The sequence below is a fragment of the Pongo pygmaeus genome, chromosome 4 (assembly GCF_028885625.2).
Source record: "Pongo pygmaeus isolate AG05252 chromosome 4, NHGRI_mPonPyg2-v2.0_pri, whole genome shotgun sequence".
NCBI lineage: Eukaryota > Metazoa > Chordata > Mammalia > Primates > Hominidae > Pongo > Pongo pygmaeus.
Window position 1 is genome coordinate 60,610,642 of NC_072377.2, and position 18,674 is coordinate 60,629,315.

General features: G+C 35.0%; 1 protein-coding gene across 1 annotated transcript in view; it reads left to right on the forward strand.

Annotated features, from left to right (window-relative positions):
• The window catches only part of MTREX (Mtr4 exosome RNA helicase), a 117,609-nt gene that overhangs the window by 28,292 nt on the left and 70,643 nt on the right, over positions 1–18,674 (forward strand). Inside the window, exons 6-14 of the mRNA XM_054487953.2 lie at positions 4,001–4,175; positions 5,663–5,753; positions 7,310–7,434; positions 8,475–8,573; positions 9,045–9,147; positions 10,961–11,092; positions 13,515–13,594; positions 14,870–14,980; positions 17,095–17,196. Coding sequence (XP_054343928.1) covers positions 4,001–4,175; positions 5,663–5,753; positions 7,310–7,434; positions 8,475–8,573; positions 9,045–9,147; positions 10,961–11,092; positions 13,515–13,594; positions 14,870–14,980; positions 17,095–17,196 — 1,018 coding nt within the window. The remainder of the gene's footprint in view (positions 1–4,000; positions 4,176–5,662; positions 5,754–7,309; positions 7,435–8,474; positions 8,574–9,044; positions 9,148–10,960; positions 11,093–13,514; positions 13,595–14,869; positions 14,981–17,094; positions 17,197–18,674) is intronic.

The following is an 18,674-nucleotide window of genomic DNA, read 5'->3' on the forward strand; positions in this document are numbered from 1 at the left end:
CTGTTAGCAACATTTTGCAGTTTTCAGTGTATAGGTCTTATACGTGTTTTCTTAAACCTATTCCTAAGTATTTCTGTTTATGCTATTGTGAATCACATTTTTTCTTAAGGTTATATTTGGATTGCTAATAGCTTGTGTATTGAAATACAGTTGATTTCTATATACTGATATTTTATCCAGCAACCTCATCGTGTTTCCTTAAGTTTTATTAACTTTTTTGTACATTCCATAAGACTTTCTATATAGATGATAACATTGCCTGTGAAAAAAGATGGTTTTACTTCCTTCTCAATATGTGTGTCTTTCTTATTGCATTGGCAATATCTAGTACAATGTTGGATAGTACTGAGAGTGGACATCCTTGCCTTATTTCTGATATGAGGAAGAAAGCATTCAGTCTTTCAACATGAAGTATGACGTTAGCTGTTTTTTGCTGGTTGCTCTTTATGAGAATGAAGTTGTTTCTTTCTGTTCTTAGTAGGGAATAAATGAAAATAAACAAAAAATTGAGAATTTTTATCGAGGTATATTGTATTTTGTGAAATGATTTTTCCATCTATTGAGGAAATCGTAGTATTAGCTTTTTATTCTCTTAGTGTACTATATTAAATTTTCTGATTTTAAACCAACCTTGTATCCCTGGAATAAATCTGGTTCTTTATGACAGGTGATCATTTGTGTATGTTACCGATTTCAGTTTGCCAGTACAGTTGTCACTCATTATCCAAGGAGGATTGGTTCCCAGACCCCCTCATATAGCAGAATCCACAGATGCTCAAATTTCTGCAGTAGGCCCTGTGGAACCTTCAGATGTGAACAGTTGTTTCTCCATATCCATGGGTTCCTCATCTTGCAAATACAGTATTGTATTTTCAATCCTCAGAACCTGCATGTGTAGAGAGCTGACTCTGGTTTATTCTAGACTTTTGTGTCATCATGAGGAATAATGGTATGTGATTTTCTTATAAAGTCTTTGGCATTGGTGTCAGAGTAATACTAGTCTCTTAAAGTAAGCTGGAAGTGTTGCCTCCTGGTCTGTTTTCCATAAGACTTTGTGTATTTGGCATACTTCTTAAATGTTTGATAGAATTCATTAGTGAAGCCATTTAAGCCTAGGCATTTCTTTGTGGAAAGATTTTTAATTCCTAATTTAATTTCCTGTTTTTTAAAGCCAATTTTGGTAAACCGTGTCTATCTAGAAATTTCTTTTTTTCTTTTATGAGACAGGGTCTTGCTGTCAACCAGGTTGGAATGCAATGGTATAATCATGGCTCACTACAGCCTTGACTTCCCAGGCTCAATTGATGCTCCCACCTCAGCCTCCTTAGTAGCTGGGAGTACAGACATGTGCTACCACACCCAGCTAATTTTTATATTTTGTTTATTTATTTATTTTTAATTTATTTTTTGTAGAGACAGGGTCTGTGTTGCCCAAACTGGTCTTGAACTTCTGGGCTCGAGCAGTCCTCCTGCCTCAGCCTCCCAAAGTGCTGGGATTACAGGTGTGAGCCATTGTGCCTGGCGTAGAAATTTCCTGAGGTTTTAGATAATTCTTTATGTTTAATATAAGTGTTTATATAAAACTATAAAATTCCACTCAGTACTGATTAAAATGCATCCTGTAAACTGATAATACTGTGTTTCATTTTCATTTAATCCACTTTTTCATTTCTCTTTTGGTTCCCTTGTATGTTGTTTACTTTTCAAACGTGATTTTCCATATACTTAGCCATTTGTTATTTCTAATTTAATTTGTGATTAGAGAAGATACTTTATGAAATTTCAGTAGTTTAATGATTGATATGGTTGGATTTATATTTGCCTTTTGTTGTTCATTTTGGGGGTCTTTTGGTATATTTCTCATGTTTTTTTTTTTTTTGATCCTTATTTTTCCTCCTTCACTGCCTTCTATTTTGTTTAACAAATATCTTTTAGTGTACCGTTTTAATTTCTCTTGACTTTTTAGCTTTCTTTGAGTTAGTTTTTAGTGGTTATTTTGGAGCTTACAGTATGCATGTTTAACTAAATCACAGTCACAATTTATGGAAAATATTGAAAACTTACCCTAATATTTTCTTCTCATTTTTGTACTATTTAATACTGTCTTATATATTTCAACTACATATGCTATAAATCTAGTAATACAGTATCTGTAATACAATATAATCATTGCTTTAAATTGTGTTTTCTAAAAATATTAAGTGATAAAAGTTTTATATATACCTTTATATACATAGTCTTAATTGTTCTGTTTTATGGTATTGTTTCCTTTTAGTTTGAAGGGTTTTTAATAAATATTTCTTACAGAGTAGTTTTATTTTGCTTTCATTTTTGAAGGACAGTGTCACTGGATGTAGAGTTCCTGGTTGACAAATTTTTTTTTCCCCTTCAACTCCAGATACATCATTCTACTGATATCATTTCATTCTACTCCATTGTTTCTGATGAGAAGTCAGCCTTAATTATGTAGTTCTCTTTTATGTATTGAGTTTTTCTGTTGCGGTTTTTCAAAGACTCTTTGCCTTTGTCATTTAGCAGTTTAACTATGATGTTTCTAGGTATGGTTCTTTTTTGCTTTTTCCTGCTGTATTAATTGAGCTTCTTGGATCTCTAGATTAATGTCTTTTAAACAAATGAAATTTTTTATTGTTATTTTTTTTCCTACCTCTTTCTCATTTTGGAATTTCCTTTGGGATACTTGAGGATGTCTTGCAGATATCTGAGTGTCTCTTATTTTTCTATTTCTTTTTCTCTTTAGGTTTGATAATTTCTCTTAATTTATCTTCATGTTCATTGATAACAGTCATCACAAATCTGCTTATGGGCCCATCTAGAGAATTTTTCCTTTTGATTGTTAATCTGTAGACTTTCTTTTTCTTTTTTTTTGAGAGAGTCTCACTCTGTCACCCAGGCTGGAATACAATGACGTGATGTTGGCTCACTGCGACCTCCACCTCCTGGATTCAAGCAGTTCTCCTTCAGCCTGCCAAGTAGCTGGGATTACAAATGTGCACCACCACACCTGACTAATTTTTGTATTTTTAGTAGAGACAGGGTTTCCCCATGTTGGCCAAGGCTGGTCTCGAACTCCTGGCCTCATGTGATCCACCCACCTCAGCCTCCCTAAATGCTAGGATTATAGGCGTGAGCCAGACAGTCAGTTTCTTGTGACTGCTTCTTTTTTCCTACATATGGTTGTACTTTCCTGTTTGTTTTTATATCTTGCAATTTTTTTCTTGAAAAGTTTAGATAATGTATGTAGCATTTCTGTATTTTCTTTTCATATTTGATGTTTGGACAACTTCTGATTTTTTAAAAATTGCTTATTTCACTGGCTGGGATGAGTGTTATTTTTATTTCCCCAAATACATTATAATAAGCCTATTCTGGGCAGGAGCTGAATCTTAAATAAGGAGGATCAACTACAATGTTAAGTTTAATGTTGATGTCATTGTCTATATTTAAAGAAAAACAAAACTGCTCTATTGTGTTCTGTTAATAGCTATGAAAGAAATTTTCCATAATCAGAACCTACCATAATTTTCAGAGGACTGACTTGTTAACTGTTACATGTGGGAAAAGAATACATATAGATTAACTCATTTGTGAAACTTGAGGAGGAAACACTTCATTTTCCAGGGGCTATAAGCACTTGATCATCTGTATATGTGTGAACTCACAGACAGAGGCTCTGAATTTTGGAGGCCCATGTTAGAACCAAAGGTGTTTTCCTTGCAAGAAATAGGTAACTGTTAGTAATCTATTGCTATTAGTGATTAAGTTACATTAATTCTGAGTGACCGGAGTTAAAATGATTTTAGATCACTCTATGTCATATTTATTATAATTATTAGTATAATAGATATGGTGTTACTGTTCTTCGAAGTCCATTCAAGATAAGTAATTAGGGAAAATTTGGACACAATTTAAATATTAACAGAATTTTTAAAGTCATAATTTAAAGGAAAAGTTTTATGATTATTTGTTTTCACATTTGTAGGTATGCCATTGCATTGGCCTTAAGGGAAAAGCAGCGTGTAATATTTACCAGCCCAATTAAGGCTCTGAGTAACCAAAAATACCGTGAAATGTATGAAGAATTTCAAGATGTTGGTTTGATGACTGGTGATGTTACTATTAATCCTACAGCATCTTGTCTTGTTATGACCACAGAGGTAATTCATGTAGTGCCTCATCTGACTTTTCGTTTTTAATTAAATTAATGTGACTATTCAGTTAGAACCTGGGATGTTTTATTGGTTGCTCTACTTAGGTAAAGTATAGTACCTTATTTTCTGATTAGACTTAGGCAAAATGGATAACATTTATCTTAAAATGTTCTGATAATATTACATTTCTAAATTACCATACTTTATTATTTGTCTCATAGATACATTTTTTTCTTCAGGTATTTTTAAAGTTTATTTCTGTCAGTGACATGAAAATATTTTACTGGTTTTATGTACGTAGTTTTAAGGATTTGAATATATAGTAATAGTGACTCTTCATTTCATGTGACTTTGCCTTCTATATCTGAGTGTTGATACAAGTAGATGAGTAACTGATTTTTATTTATTTATTTTTTGAGATGGAGTTTCACTCTGTCGCGCAGGCTGGAGTGCAGTGGTGCAATCTCCGCTCACTGCAAGCTCCGCCTCCTGGGTTCACACCGTTCTCCTGCCTCAGCCTCCCGAGTAGCTGGGACTACAGGCGCCCGCCACCATGCCCAGCTAATTTTTTGTATTTTTAGTAGAGACGGGGTTTCACCTTGTTAGCCAGGATGGTCTCTATCTCCTGACCTCGTGATCTGCCTGCCTCAGCCTCCCAGAGTGCTGGGATTACAGGTGTGAGACACTGCACCCAGCCAAGTAACTGATTTTTTAGAGTGCAGTATTATGTTTACCTTCTTCCCATAATTGCAGTTAAGTTTTGCATATACTTAGAATATCTTAAGTTTTGGACATGATTAGTTATCTTTACTAAGTATTTTTGTACATACTTTTATTATATCTTTGCATTTTCCAAGGATATGGTATAATGGTGAGCATAAATTAGCTTCTGGTTTGGAGAATCAGCCAAAAGCATTGCTCACTTTTCATTTTGTCACCTCATGGAAGTTTATTTTCCATTTTCAAAACTTTCTTTCATCTGTGGAAGGTTTTCATTAACTCCAAAAATTAGGATAACAGTTGCCAGGAAGTATCCATGTTGCAAGAAAACGAGGCAGAAAAAATGGGCAAACACTCAGGGATGATCCAGTGTTTTGAATAGAGGATAATTTAAGTTGTACGTATATTTCAGAAAGTATGAATCTTGGGACGGTGCTATGTATAGAAGGAAGTTGCATCATATTCTAGACATATGGAGAGTAGGGGTGATAATTCTGTCTGTGGATTGTATCTGATTAGTAACTGTTTAGAAGCCATTTACTTTGCTTTTTATGAGAAAAGGAATATACAATATAATATACAACAATGTAATATTGAATATTACTTCTGTTAATATTTGTTAAATAGTAAGTTCTGTAACCCCTTAAAATTATTTTAATATTTCCATTTAATAAAGAATATCCACAATTCCTTGTTGAAAAAAACAACTTTTGTCTAACTACTAGCTGTTATGTCAGAATCCAACTAAATACATTTTTTACTTTTTTCTTTAGATTTTGAGAAGTATGCTTTACAGAGGTTCTGAAGTTATGCGAGAAGTTGCTTGGGTTATATTTGATGAAATTCATTATATGAGAGATTCAGGTATATTCAGTGTTGAAATGTATATCATGTATTTCCCTTCAGAATGACATTAGGAATTTTGAGCAAGTTATTGTTAAATTTTGCTTCTAGTTTTTGTGTGGCTAGGGTTCTAATAAACTGTTGCTTCTTTATTTTTATTTACATATTTATTTTTGAAACAGAGTTTCACTCTGTTGCCTAGGTTGAAGTGCATGATCCTAGGTAGGATCCTAGGTAGGATCATGGTTCATTGCAGCCTTGATCTCCCATCTCAGTACCCCAAGTAGCTGGAACTACAGACGTGTACCACCATGTCTGGCTAATTTTTATTTATTAGTAGAGATGGCGTCTCACAATGTTGAGCAGGCAGGTCTTGAACTCTTGGACTCAAGTCATCCTCCCACCTTGGCCTCCCAAAGTGCTGGGATTACAGGCGTGAACTGCACCCGCCTTGCTTCTTTAAATAGTGGACAACATGATATTATTTTTCCATTAAGATTTCATTCAAGTACAGCTCTTTACTAGTAACTTTTGCTGGGTGAGAAATGCAAATTCAAATAAAGCAAAAGAAATTAAAAGCTGGCGTGCTTCTAATAGCTCACCAGTAGAACTAATGTTACAGAATTTCTAAAACTTCTAGCTTGCAAAGTTAACTTTCCTGATTTTTATTTAGTTCAGTAACTATGAAATACGTGTTTATGGTTAAAAAAAAAAAAAGTGAGGATTATGAAATAAAAATGAACAAAAAGAAAAACTTACAAATGCCCCTTACTTAGGCTGTTACACTCTCGTAGTGAAAAAGTAAGTATGCTTGGAATTTTTAGGGTGCTGGCAGGGCTAATATTAACAAACACATTGAAAAGTTAAATGTTTAATATGTACACACTTAAAATAAGATTTGGTTTTTATTTAAACTGGCTCACTAAATCAGCCTGTATTTATGGAGAAAGTAATATAATTTAAGAAATCATTTACCCTTTGAATATTTCACCCTTTCCAAATTTATAAAATTAAGCTCTTAACAGAGTTGTTTTGGTTTTAGAATCAGAAATCCTTTGTTGATTTGTCTATTTTAGGAGGGAAGCTGTCAAACTTTTTCCGTTTTAATAAAAAATGACTTACGGTTTTATCATTCATCAAGTCTTTCTTTCATCTCCAGAGGATCACAAGGATAATTGGGTGAACGATGCCATCTGGAATAGTAATAGTATCTTCTAAATTTGTTGCTATAACTTTCTACAAGTTAGTAACCATTACTTTTCAATGTGCAGTAGAAATACTGTTCCGCTGCCTTGTCATTGAGGCTCTTGTTAGGTTGTTTGGAAAGATTAACCCTGGAATTGCTCTTTGTAGGCTGTTTCAGAGTACATTGTATTTATAGTGGTTTAGTCTACTAATTTTCTACTGGAGAGATTAATGATGAGAAATAGTTTTCAGTAAGGCTCTGTGGCTTAAAATATTCTTGGGTAAAGTCTGCATTTCTAACTATAAAGCTTCAGAGAATATAATTTTAGATGTTATCACAGAGTGACACTGTAGTCCAACTATAGTCCAAAGTATATATTTATTTTTTTCAGAACGTGGTGTAGTATGGGAAGAAACTATTATTTTGCTTCCTGATAACGTCCACTATGTCTTTCTTTCGGCTACTATTCCAAATGCCCGACAGTTTGCTGAATGGATTTGCCATTTACATAAACAGGTATTTTTTCCTCCTTTTTTGATGTCCTCAATATTCAGAATGTTGCAGATTAGTCTTGCTTTACTTCTCCCTTTGCTTTTCTCCTGATGTTGTCCAGAATAATAAAAAAAAAAAAACATTTTAATGGTAAACTACTTCTCAAACCAAGCAGCTGATCAAAATCAACTGACTGACTTTTTAGAAATGTTGATTTCTGAGCCCCATCTCAAACCCAGTATATCTAAATCTCAAGTAATAGTGCCTTGGGAGCTCCAATTTAAGAAATTCCCCAAGTTGATCTGATGATCTGCCAGGTTTAGAAACTACTGCGTTTACTCAGATAGTTATCCATGAGTATACAGAATTTCCCCTAATGCCTTGGTGCCAGGAAAAGCTGGGCATCTCTGGAGCATTTGATTTGATTTTTCTCATGTAAACACAGACTTTTTACTGACTTTCTATTTTGCCTTTCTAACAGGCATTTGTTTATCTATACTGAATTTATTCTTGCTTTTATTTTTCTGCCCTTAATTTTCCTTTACACTGATGTTCTCATGAACTTATCTGTTTATAAGCTCCCTGATCGTGTTTTTATGACATTCTCCCATATTGCTTCTGTAGGATAGAAAAACCCAATGGATCTTGGGGAGAAGCTAGATCAACCTGCTGCTTTATACTAAGGTTTTGAAAAGCCTGGGTGGGGCAGAAAAGTTCCATTTTACTTCATGGATCCTTTGTATCACTGTACACCTCCTCTATAGAAAAATAAGCATCTTTCCGTAATTACAGCATTCCAGGGCTAGGTAATGGGCAATTGATGCTCAGGTCATGTATTTAGCCCTGGTTAGGGAATTGGTAAGTTGGGAAGATGGTAGTATAATTTCATAGACCTAATTTTTCTACATTTTTCTCTTGCCTGGGTTTTAGTGAATTTTTTGAAGTGTTTTCTTTTTGAAATGTTGAATTCATTACTTGATTTTCTTAAGATCTTTTAGGTTGGACTAAGATAGTTTTATTTTGAAGAAATACAATTTTGTATGTTTAATTCTTTCTTTTTACAGCCTTGTCATGTAATTTACACAGATTATCGGCCCACTCCATTGCAACACTACATTTTTCCAGCAGGGGGAGATGGCCTGCATCTTGTGGTTGATGAAAATGTAAGAAAGTAATTGTCATTTTTAAATCTATAATGTCATACTTTATTGTTAATATCTTGTTGTTGTTTTTAAATTTTGAATTAGAGAAGAATGGAAAAGATACATTTGTTTGTCTTAGTTTTAATCAATCGATCTTGATTTTTTTGTGTGTTTTTATTACAAACATTATGTTTGAGACTTGTGTTTTTCTTAGGCATGAATCAGATTTCCCTCCTTTTCCGGTATTTTAAAAATACCTAGAGAATAGGAGTTCTGGACATGTTTCAGATATCTTATGTTTTGCTTTTCTTCATTTTTTATTACTTCTTTTTCACCTTTTAATACCTCTTACCACAGATCATGTTTGGACTATTTTAGTGGCTTTCATTATTATACTAAATTATTTTTATTTGGGGAAGCCTTATGTATGAAAAATGTTCGGATTATAATTAACTATTAGTGAAGTTACACAGAAAAAATTTGTGATTCCAGGGTGACTTTAGAGAAGATAATTTTAATACTGCAATGCAAGTGCTTCGAGATGCAGGTGATTTGGCCAAAGGAGACCAGAAAGGGCGGAAAGGAGGAACAAAAGGTAATTTGGAACTTTGCTTTGCGAGAATTTTACATGTAAATTGTATATTCAGATTACTCTGACATTTTTTTGTCTTAGTTTTTTTTTCTCAAGCTATGTAAAGGTCTAGATGATATGTGATAAAATTGGATAAATATTTATCTTTTTTGTATGACAGTAAGTATAATTTACATACTATAAAATTCATTCATCTAAGTATACAATTCAGTAGTCTTTAGTATATTTACAGAGTTGTGCAGCATCACCACTGTCTAGTTCCAAAATATTTTCATGAACCCAAAAAGAAACCCTGTACACATTAACTGTTATTCTCCCTTTTCCCCCAACCTTTCCCTTCTCATCCACCAGACTTAGCTAATCATTAGCCTGTTTTCGATCTCTGTGACTTTCCCTTGTCTGTGCATTTCATGTTTGGAGCAACTGGCTTCTTTCACTTAACGTAATGTTTTCAAGGTTCGTTACTTTTAATTTTTTTTTTTTTTTTTTTTTTTTTTTTTGAGACAGTGTCTTGCTCTGTCACCCAGGCTGGAGTACACTGGTGCTGTCTTGGCTCATTGCAACTTCTGCCTCCTGGGTTCAAGTGATTCTCCTGCCTCAGCCTCCCAAGTAGCTGGAATTATAGGCACCTGCCACCATGCCCGGATAATTTTTGTATTTTTAGTAGAGACGGGGTTTCACCGTGTTTGCTAGGCAGATCTCAAACTCCTGACCTGAAGTGATATTCACATCTTGGCCTCCCAAGTGATGGGATTACAGGTGTGAGCCACTGTGCCTGGCTGGTTTGTTCATTTTATGCTATATGTACTCATTCCTTTTCATGGTTAAATAACATTCCATTGTATGGATATACCACATTTTGTTTCTCCATTCATCATTGGATGGACTTTTGGGTTTTTCTAGTTTTTGACTGTTAGGAATGCTGCTGTAAACATTGATGCATGTACTATTTAATACAAGTTTTTGTGTGAATAGGTGTTTTCCTCTGGATATGTACCTAGGAGTGGAATTGCTGCACCATGTGGAAAGTCTATGTTTAACCTTTTGAGAAACTGCCAAAGTATTTTCCAAAGTGGCTATACCATTTTACATTTCCTTCAGGAATGTGTGAGGGTTCCATTTTCTCTATATCCTTTGTATAACCGTACTCCTCCTCCATAGAAACAGAGGCATCTTTCTGTAATTACAGCATCCCTGGGCTAGGTAATGGGTAAACGAAACAGATTATGTATTTTGCCCTGATTTCCCATTTGGGAAGATGGTGGTATAATTTGATAGAACTAATTTTTTCACATATAATTTTTCCACGATACTTAGTATTGTATGTCTGATTATAGTCATCATATTAGATGTGAAGTGGTATCTTAATGTGGTTTCAGTTTACATTTCCCTGGTGGCTAATGATGTTGAACATTTTTTCATGTGCTTATTGGCCATTTGTATATCCTTTCTCTATTTTATAATTATAATTATGTTTTTTATTGTTGTTGAATTATGATAGTTCTTTACATATTCTGGATACTAGACCCTTATCAGATAGATGATTTGCAAATATTTCCCCCCATTCTGTTTTACTTTATTGATGATATCCATGAAATCACAGAAGTTTTTCACTTTGATGAAGTGCAGTTCATGCATTTTTTTTCCTTATGTTGGTTATGCTTTTGTTGTCATATCTAAGAATGCTTTGTCTGACCCACGATCAGGAAGATTTATTCCTATATTTTCTTTTAAAAGTTTTATAGTTTTAGCTTTTAAATTTAGATCTGTGATCTATTTTGAGTTAATTTTGGTGTGTTGTTTACTGTTTTTGCAGGACCATCAAATGTTTTCAAAATTGTGAAGATGATTATGGAAAGAAATTTCCAACCTGTGATTATTTTTAGTTTTAGTAAGAAAGATTGTGAAGCCTACGCACTTCAAATGACCAAATTAGATTTCAACACAGGTACTACATCATTTCGGTATCATTTTAATGTTATATGATAATGAGCGTAAAATATATTTCTAGTAATATTTTTATCTGTTACGTATTACTAGGATATGCCATTCACCTTACAGTTACAGCAGTACTCAGCACATTTATAAAAGCTTTAAAGGCCCTTGACTTATACTTTCTTTCCTTTCTTCTCCTTTTATTGAAAGATATGAGTACATTGTTCTATTTAAAATTCGGAGAACCCTATGAAAAATATTAGAATCATGCCTTCTTATACTTTGTTGCCGTAAACTCCTCAGTTATTGTGGCTCTCTATTTGACCACTTAAGGGTAGGTCTCGTAGCTTGGTTAGACCACCTTCTATATAGAAAATACCATGCTTCAGTCTCACTGAAGTCTAAACCAGTAAGACCTGTCCTTTGCTTAACTATTTTGTAATTCTCAATCAAAGTGATATAACTTCTAGCAAATCGGTAAATTATTCCTGTACGTTAATTGAAAAAGTAATTCACTTGAAGTCACACAGTTAAGACAGTAGCACAACCTGGTTGTCTTAGTCCATTTTGTGTTGCTGTGACAGAATAGCTGAGACTAGTCCATTTTCACGCTGCTGATAAAGACATACCCGAGATGGGGCAATTTACAAAGAAAATAGGTTTAATGGACTCACAGTTCCACGTGGCTGGGGATGCCTCACAATCATGGTGGAAGGCAAGGAGGAGCAAGTTACATCTTACGTGAGTGGCAGCAGGCAAAGAGAGGGAGCTTGTGCAGGAAAACTCCCATTTTTAAAACCATCAGATCTCATGAGACTTAGTCACTATCACGAGAACAGCACAGGAAAGAGACACCCCCATGATTAAATCATCTCTTACTGGGTCCCTCCCACAACACATGGGAATCATGGGAACTATAAGATGAGTTTTGGGTGGGGACACAGAGCCAAACCATATCACTAGGTAATTTATGAAAGGCAGAAATTTATTTCTTATAGTTTGAGAGGCTGGAAACCCAATTTGAGGGACCCAGCACATCTAGTGAGGGCCTTTTTTGTCGTGGAATCCCACGGCTGAAGACAGTAGGTCAGGAGAGCGTGCAAGAGAGAGAGTGGGAGAAGGGGGCTGATCTCATCTTTTTATCAGGAACCCATACCAGTGATAACTAACCCACTCCTCTGAAAAAGGCATTAATCCATTCATGAGGACCCTGTCTCTTAAAGGCCCTACCTCTCAACACTGTTTTATTGTGGATTAAGGGGTCAGCACATTAACTTTAGGGGGACACATTCAAACCAAACCACTGGCCAAGAATTGCAGTGTGCTGAGTACCAACCCGCTTATCTTTCAACTCTGCCTTTTACACGTGTAATCCAGTACAGTGAAAAGTAAATAATATCTTAAGTCATCCAAATTTAAATTTCAGTTGTATTGTTTTCTTTATCAAGGCAGGTTTTGTTTTTTTATCTGTGCATTTTAAAGCTAATTCCTACTTTTCCATGAGTAAAAGTAACAAATGGCAGATAGCTGACATAGCCTCCTAAAGCCACTAATAGTTTGTGTTTTTTTAAAGACTGAATCGTCCTGCCCATAAATGTTTTCTCTTACCTACAAGTGCCGAATGAACTTAAAGTTGCAGGGTTGCATACTGATTAACAAATATTTATTCAGTTTAACAAATACTTTGTATTATTTGATAGACACTGTTCAAGAAGGCGGTGCAATGGTTAAGAAAGAGCATGGGCTTTGGAATTGTTTTTCTCACAGTTAATAGTAGTGCTAATTATTAAAAACTAAGCTTCACTTTACTTAGTAGTAAAATGTAGATAATAATAGTTCCTGTGTCCTGTAATTGTTAGACTTAAATGTTGTATGTAAAGCACCAGATGTGGTTATTGTCACTATTTTTGTAAGACAGTACTTTTTTCATGAATTAAGTCTACTAGATATGTTTTGAAAGGCAGAGAATTGTATTGATTATGTGGTAATTTTTATCTACTTTCTCCTTGACCATCTTAAATGCCACCTCTTTACTTTTGCTCTTTAAAGACTCTTTTTTTTTTTTCTGAGACGGGGTCTCACTCTATTGCCAGGACTGGAGTGTAGTGGTGCGATCATGGCTCACTGCAGCCTCAGCCTCCCGGGCTCAGGTAGTCCTCCTGCCTCAGCCTCCCAGGTAGCTGGGACTACAGGTGCACGCCGCAATGCCTGGCTAATTTTTTTGTATTTTTCGTAGAGACAGGGCTTCGCCATGTTGCCCAGGCTGTTCTCAAACTCCTGGCCTCAAGCCAGCCACCTGCCTTGGCCTCCCTAAGTGCTGGGATTACAAGCTTGGGACACCACACCTGGCCTTTAGATTCTTATTCTTTGTAATGTGTGAAGTTTGGTATCACTAACTCATTTTGATATTTCTGTACCCTTGAATTTTCTCCTAGATGAAGAAAAGAAGATGGTTGAAGAAGTATTCAGTAATGCAATTGATTGCTTATCCGATGAAGATAAAAAACTCCCTCAGGTGAGTTTTCAGTATCAGTAGATAAAAGTGTAGATATTAATAGATTGCATATATTCACTTTACATTGCTTGGTTTTATTACTCTATTGCACTTTTCACACACTGCAGCATATGTGTTGTGATATGCACTTAATGATACTTTGACTTTTACTTTAAACTTCAAAAAGGCAATAGGAAGAAAGATTTGCTGCCTGAAGGAACTTTTCTTTGAGAGCTAGCATGGTGTGAAAATTACTGCTAGTGTTCTCAGTATTACAGAATTTTTAATGCTAGTTTTAAGTCATTAACTTTTTTAATCCAGAAGGCTACCACATAAAATAAGAGAGAACACTTACTGAAAATCATGTGTTTAGTGAGGAATTTAACATACCTGACTTTGCCTTAATCCAGTGTATTTTTGCTTTGACTGTTGAAATAGCCTGGGAATTCCAAAATATGCTGATGCTTTTGTGCCACTTCCAGAGATTCTGATTTAATTGGTCTGATGTACATCCTGGACATCAGAATCTTTTAAAGGCTCCCCAGGTGATTCTGCTGTGCATCCAGAGCTGAGAAATAGTGCTTTAGACTGGTATGAAAGTTTTGTTGAGTGAAAAGAAACATTGGGAGATCATCATACTCTCCTTTACAGATGAATGCCTTGATTTGTAAGGGATTTTCCATAAGACTGTAGTAACATGTTTCTTGCTATTTGAAAAGGGTATTTAATGTATAAACTTTTTTGTAGTTTTTCTTCCTGGCTGAATTATTAGTATCTAAGGGCTGAGCCATGTTTTTATACATCTTTGTTATAGCGCACTTCTAATAGTAAGTATTCAATGGCGTTTGATAGATTGTTGAAAGAATTCTTCAATAATTGATTTATTTTTAGATTAAGTACATATTCATGTTAAATATGTGTTATAGTGATTTATTTTTGGGGGGTTTGTGTTGCCAGTATCTTTTAAGTTTATTTTCTACAGGCAAAAACTCTGCCTCTATAACGTGTAATTGTTTTTTGAGGAGATGAAATGATGCTGGAAAATTTAAGGCAGCAAAGCATTTGTAAAGTATACTTACTATATGGCTTTCATATGAGCTAGGCCAGAATTATATTGAATTTAATAATCTGTGAGAATATAGGTTTGAGTTTTGCTTTTATTCTGGAAAGATTTTATTTATTAAGTTTCTCTAAAGAGAAAGCATTCTTTACTGTTTCTCTTAATTGAGTTAGTTTAACATTTTAAAAATCCTTTTCTCACATCATTATAAAATCAGTGTTATTCCAAAATCACAGGTAGAACATGTACTTCCTCTTTTGAAGAGGGGAATTGGTATTCACCATGGTGGTTTACTTCCTATTTTGAAAGAAACTATAGAAATTCTCTTTTCTGAAGGATTGATAAAGGTATGGTTTTATTTTTATTTTTTATGCCCCCATATCATGTTGTATGAAGAGTTTGAAAATTAGAGAACATTGTTTATAGGCAATATGTGTGTTTTTAACAAGGCTTAATGAAATGACTTAAATAATGAACTTGATTTTTATATATGATGTTATACTTAAATAAATCTTGAAGTATAGGTAAAAAAAAACCATTTGTTTCCTTTCTTCAAGAATGTAGTGGTGGCAGGGTACAGTGGCTCACACCTGTAATCCCAGCACTTTTATAGGCGGATTACCTGAGGTCGGGAATTCGAGACCAGCCTGACCAACATGGAGAAACCCCATCTCTGCTAAAAATACAAAATTAGCCAGTTGTGGTGGCAGGCACCTGCAGTCCCAGCTACTAGGGAAGCCGAGGCAGGAGAATCACTTGAACCCGGGAGGTAGAGGTTGCAGTGAGCGGAGATCACACCATTGTACTCCAGCCTGGACGACAAGAGCAAAACTGTCTCAAAAACAAGAACGAAAAGAAAGAATGTAGTGGTAACACTGTTGGATACCACAGAATGTTGTGGAAGGTGTATTTAATTACTAAACCCAGGGTTGTAAACTTCTTTCTGCATACAGAATAAAAGGATTAGTTTAGAGAAGACAAGGAAATTGCTGGTTAGACTTAGGAAAGAGAGTTTTTTTGAATATTCTGATTTAAACCAAAGAGCATCTGATTTACTTTTTTTAAATGATATTGATGTTTATACCAAGAAATGGGATATTAAAAATGGGAAACAACATCAAAATGTAATCATAAGTCTATATGTGACTCATACTTTTTTTTTTTTTTTTTTTTTTTGAGGCGGAATCTTGCTCTGTCACCCAGGTTGGAGTGCAGTAGCACCTCTACCTCCTGAGTTCAAGCAATTCTCCTGCCTCAGCCTCCCAAGTAGCTGGGACTACAGGAGCATACCACCATGCCCAACTAATTTTTTTTTTGTTTTTTTGTTTTGTTTTGTTTTTGTATTTTTAGTAGAGATGGGGTTTCACCGTTGGCCAGGCTGATCTTGAACTCCTGACCTTAAGTGATCCTCCCACCTCAGCCTCCCAAAGTGCTGGGATTATAGGCTACCATGCCCAGCCTCATACATTATGTTTAAAAATTATTAGAATTTTAAAAATCAAATGTGAGATTTATCATGAGAACCTCAGCACTAAGTAGAATATTTAAGATAAATTTACTTATCTTGAAGTACATATTTGAAGTCATTTAGATCAAGAATTGGTCAGTATTTATACTTAGATCCTGGTATGTCCCTTCTAGATTGTATACTTTGCTGAGCCCTACTTGTAAAGGATCTTTTAAAAAATACACAGGCAGTACTTGTTGGGTGTAAAATTCAAATAGAGCAGTTGTATGTAAAGTAAAAAAATGAAAGATCATCCCATCACTTAACAGAAATATCTACTAGTATGCATACAAATAATGCATTAATCATTTTGTAAACAACAAAAAAAGTCATTTACTACCCCTATTATATAATTTCATCGTATGTCAAATTCTTCTTCATTCTTTTTAATGAATGAATAGTATGCTATTGAGATGATGAACTAAAATATTTTTACTTCTTTCCTAGCGAATTTAGTACTTCAGTGACTTTACTTACACATATATCTTTTTGTACCTAAACCACTATTTTTGTTGGTCTTAGAAGTGAATTACAGAGTCAGTGATTCTAGTCTTCCTTCAGAGATCTTCTAATACTGAAGTGGTCCTCAAAATCACTGTGTCATCAGTTGCAAAGGCCAGGAAATGTGTTCGTGTTTAGAAAAATATTCTATAGCCTAAAGCTTTGTTCGTGTAAGACCAGTGTGTATTCTCTCTAGTTGGCACTGTTAGAATTTAAGAAAGTCTGTTTTCCCTGAGTTACCAAGTTTCTGGGCTATGAGAGACATTAAATGTTAATTAATAATTTTATATATAAAATACGAAATAGGTTTGAGAACATATTGTTTGTTATTTTTGTAGGGTCTCATTAACTAATTTTAAAGATTAATAATGCAGTTACTTATACTTACAAATTATAAAACTAGGTTTTCAGCTTAAAATACATGTTTAACTGTAGAATTACTTATTTACTTAGGCCTTATTTGCCACGGAGACCTTTGCTATGGGAATTAACATGCCAGCTAGAACTGTTTTATTTACAAATGCCCGCAAATTTGATGGGAAGGATTTCCGATGGGTAAGTAAAGCAATTCATATATCAAAATAATTTTTGTCTTTGTTATACTACAGATAACTGGCTTACATAGTCTTTGAGATTTTAAGTCCCACCTACTTAAGAACTTGAACCTGAGCTAATACAATTTCATCAAGGTTAAACCTTGGCTCTTGGCCATTTGTGGTGGCTTAGGCCTATAATCACAGCACTTTGGGAGGCCAAGGTGGGAGGATGATTTAAGGCCAGGAGTTTGAGACCAGCCTGGGCAACATAGCGAGACCCCATCTCTACAAAAAATGCAAAAGTCACCTGGGAGTGGTGATGTGCACCTGTAGTCGCAGCTACTTGAGAGGCTGAGGTGGGAGAATCACTTGAGTCCAGGAGGTCAAGGCTGCAGTGAGCTGTGATTGCACCACTGTACTCCAGCCTTGAGGACAGAGTGAGACCCTGTCTCTGAATAAATTAATTAATTGAACAGACCTCCATTCCCTTAAATTTTTATCCTAACTCCTTCACTCCCACCTCTCCTTCAAAAAAAAGAGATTTCTTTAAGTGAAGGAGTTTGATGATAGGAGGTTAAGTGTGCAAGTGATTTATGAATGCTTTAAATCATTTTAAATATGTCTAGAGTTTTCATTTCTTAAAGTTTAAGGTATTAAAGCACCACTACAGTGGCTGTAGTTGCATCTATTTTGCCCTTCAGATTTAAAAAAGAAGTTCTAACAGGTTTGCACACATGTCCAAGGCAGAAGCAAAGAGAGAAAGTTGGGAGCATAGGTGAAACAATGAACTGGGGTAAAAACCAAATCCTTAATCCCAAGGCAAGTACTCCATTTAATAAGCAATTACCAAACTTAAAATATGAATTTAGAACTCTGTAGGTGACTGGGATGCTGAAGTAGAAACAGAGCAAAAACACAATCCAGACTCATTTCTCTTGACAGATATACAATAAAATGTTATGCTGTAAACACTCTGAGAAGTATGTTCAGGAATATAGCATAAGAAAGGAAGTCAGTTGGGGGTCAGGGAATGCTTCATAGAAAGGCAGTCCTTAAAATAAGTAACAACAGATGAGAATTTGCTAAGCAGAGAGTAGAACATTGGCGGGGGTGAAAGGAAAGTGATGGAACAAAGATTTCTAGTTTGAATTCACATAGCCTGGCTTTGGGGAAAATTGTAAGTAGTCCTTTATTTAACCTTTTATCTTTGAAATTGGTGATTCTCTCTGCTTGGAGAAGTTTCTGAAAGGAATTACAAATCATCAAAATGCTGAAAAGTACCCTCGCTAAAACTGTAAATAAAGGTGAAACATTTTTCATGATGTGTTTTATTTTAAAATGTTGGATGCTCTGCAAAAGAGAAATACGCGTATGGTGAGGCAGTGACATTTCTGGGCCAGGAGGGCCTGGCCCAAGGCTGCCCCTGGGAAAAGCTGAGTAGAGCTGCTGAGTGGGAGCCAAACCCTCTATGCTAGCAGGGACTCTGCAGTCTGGGTA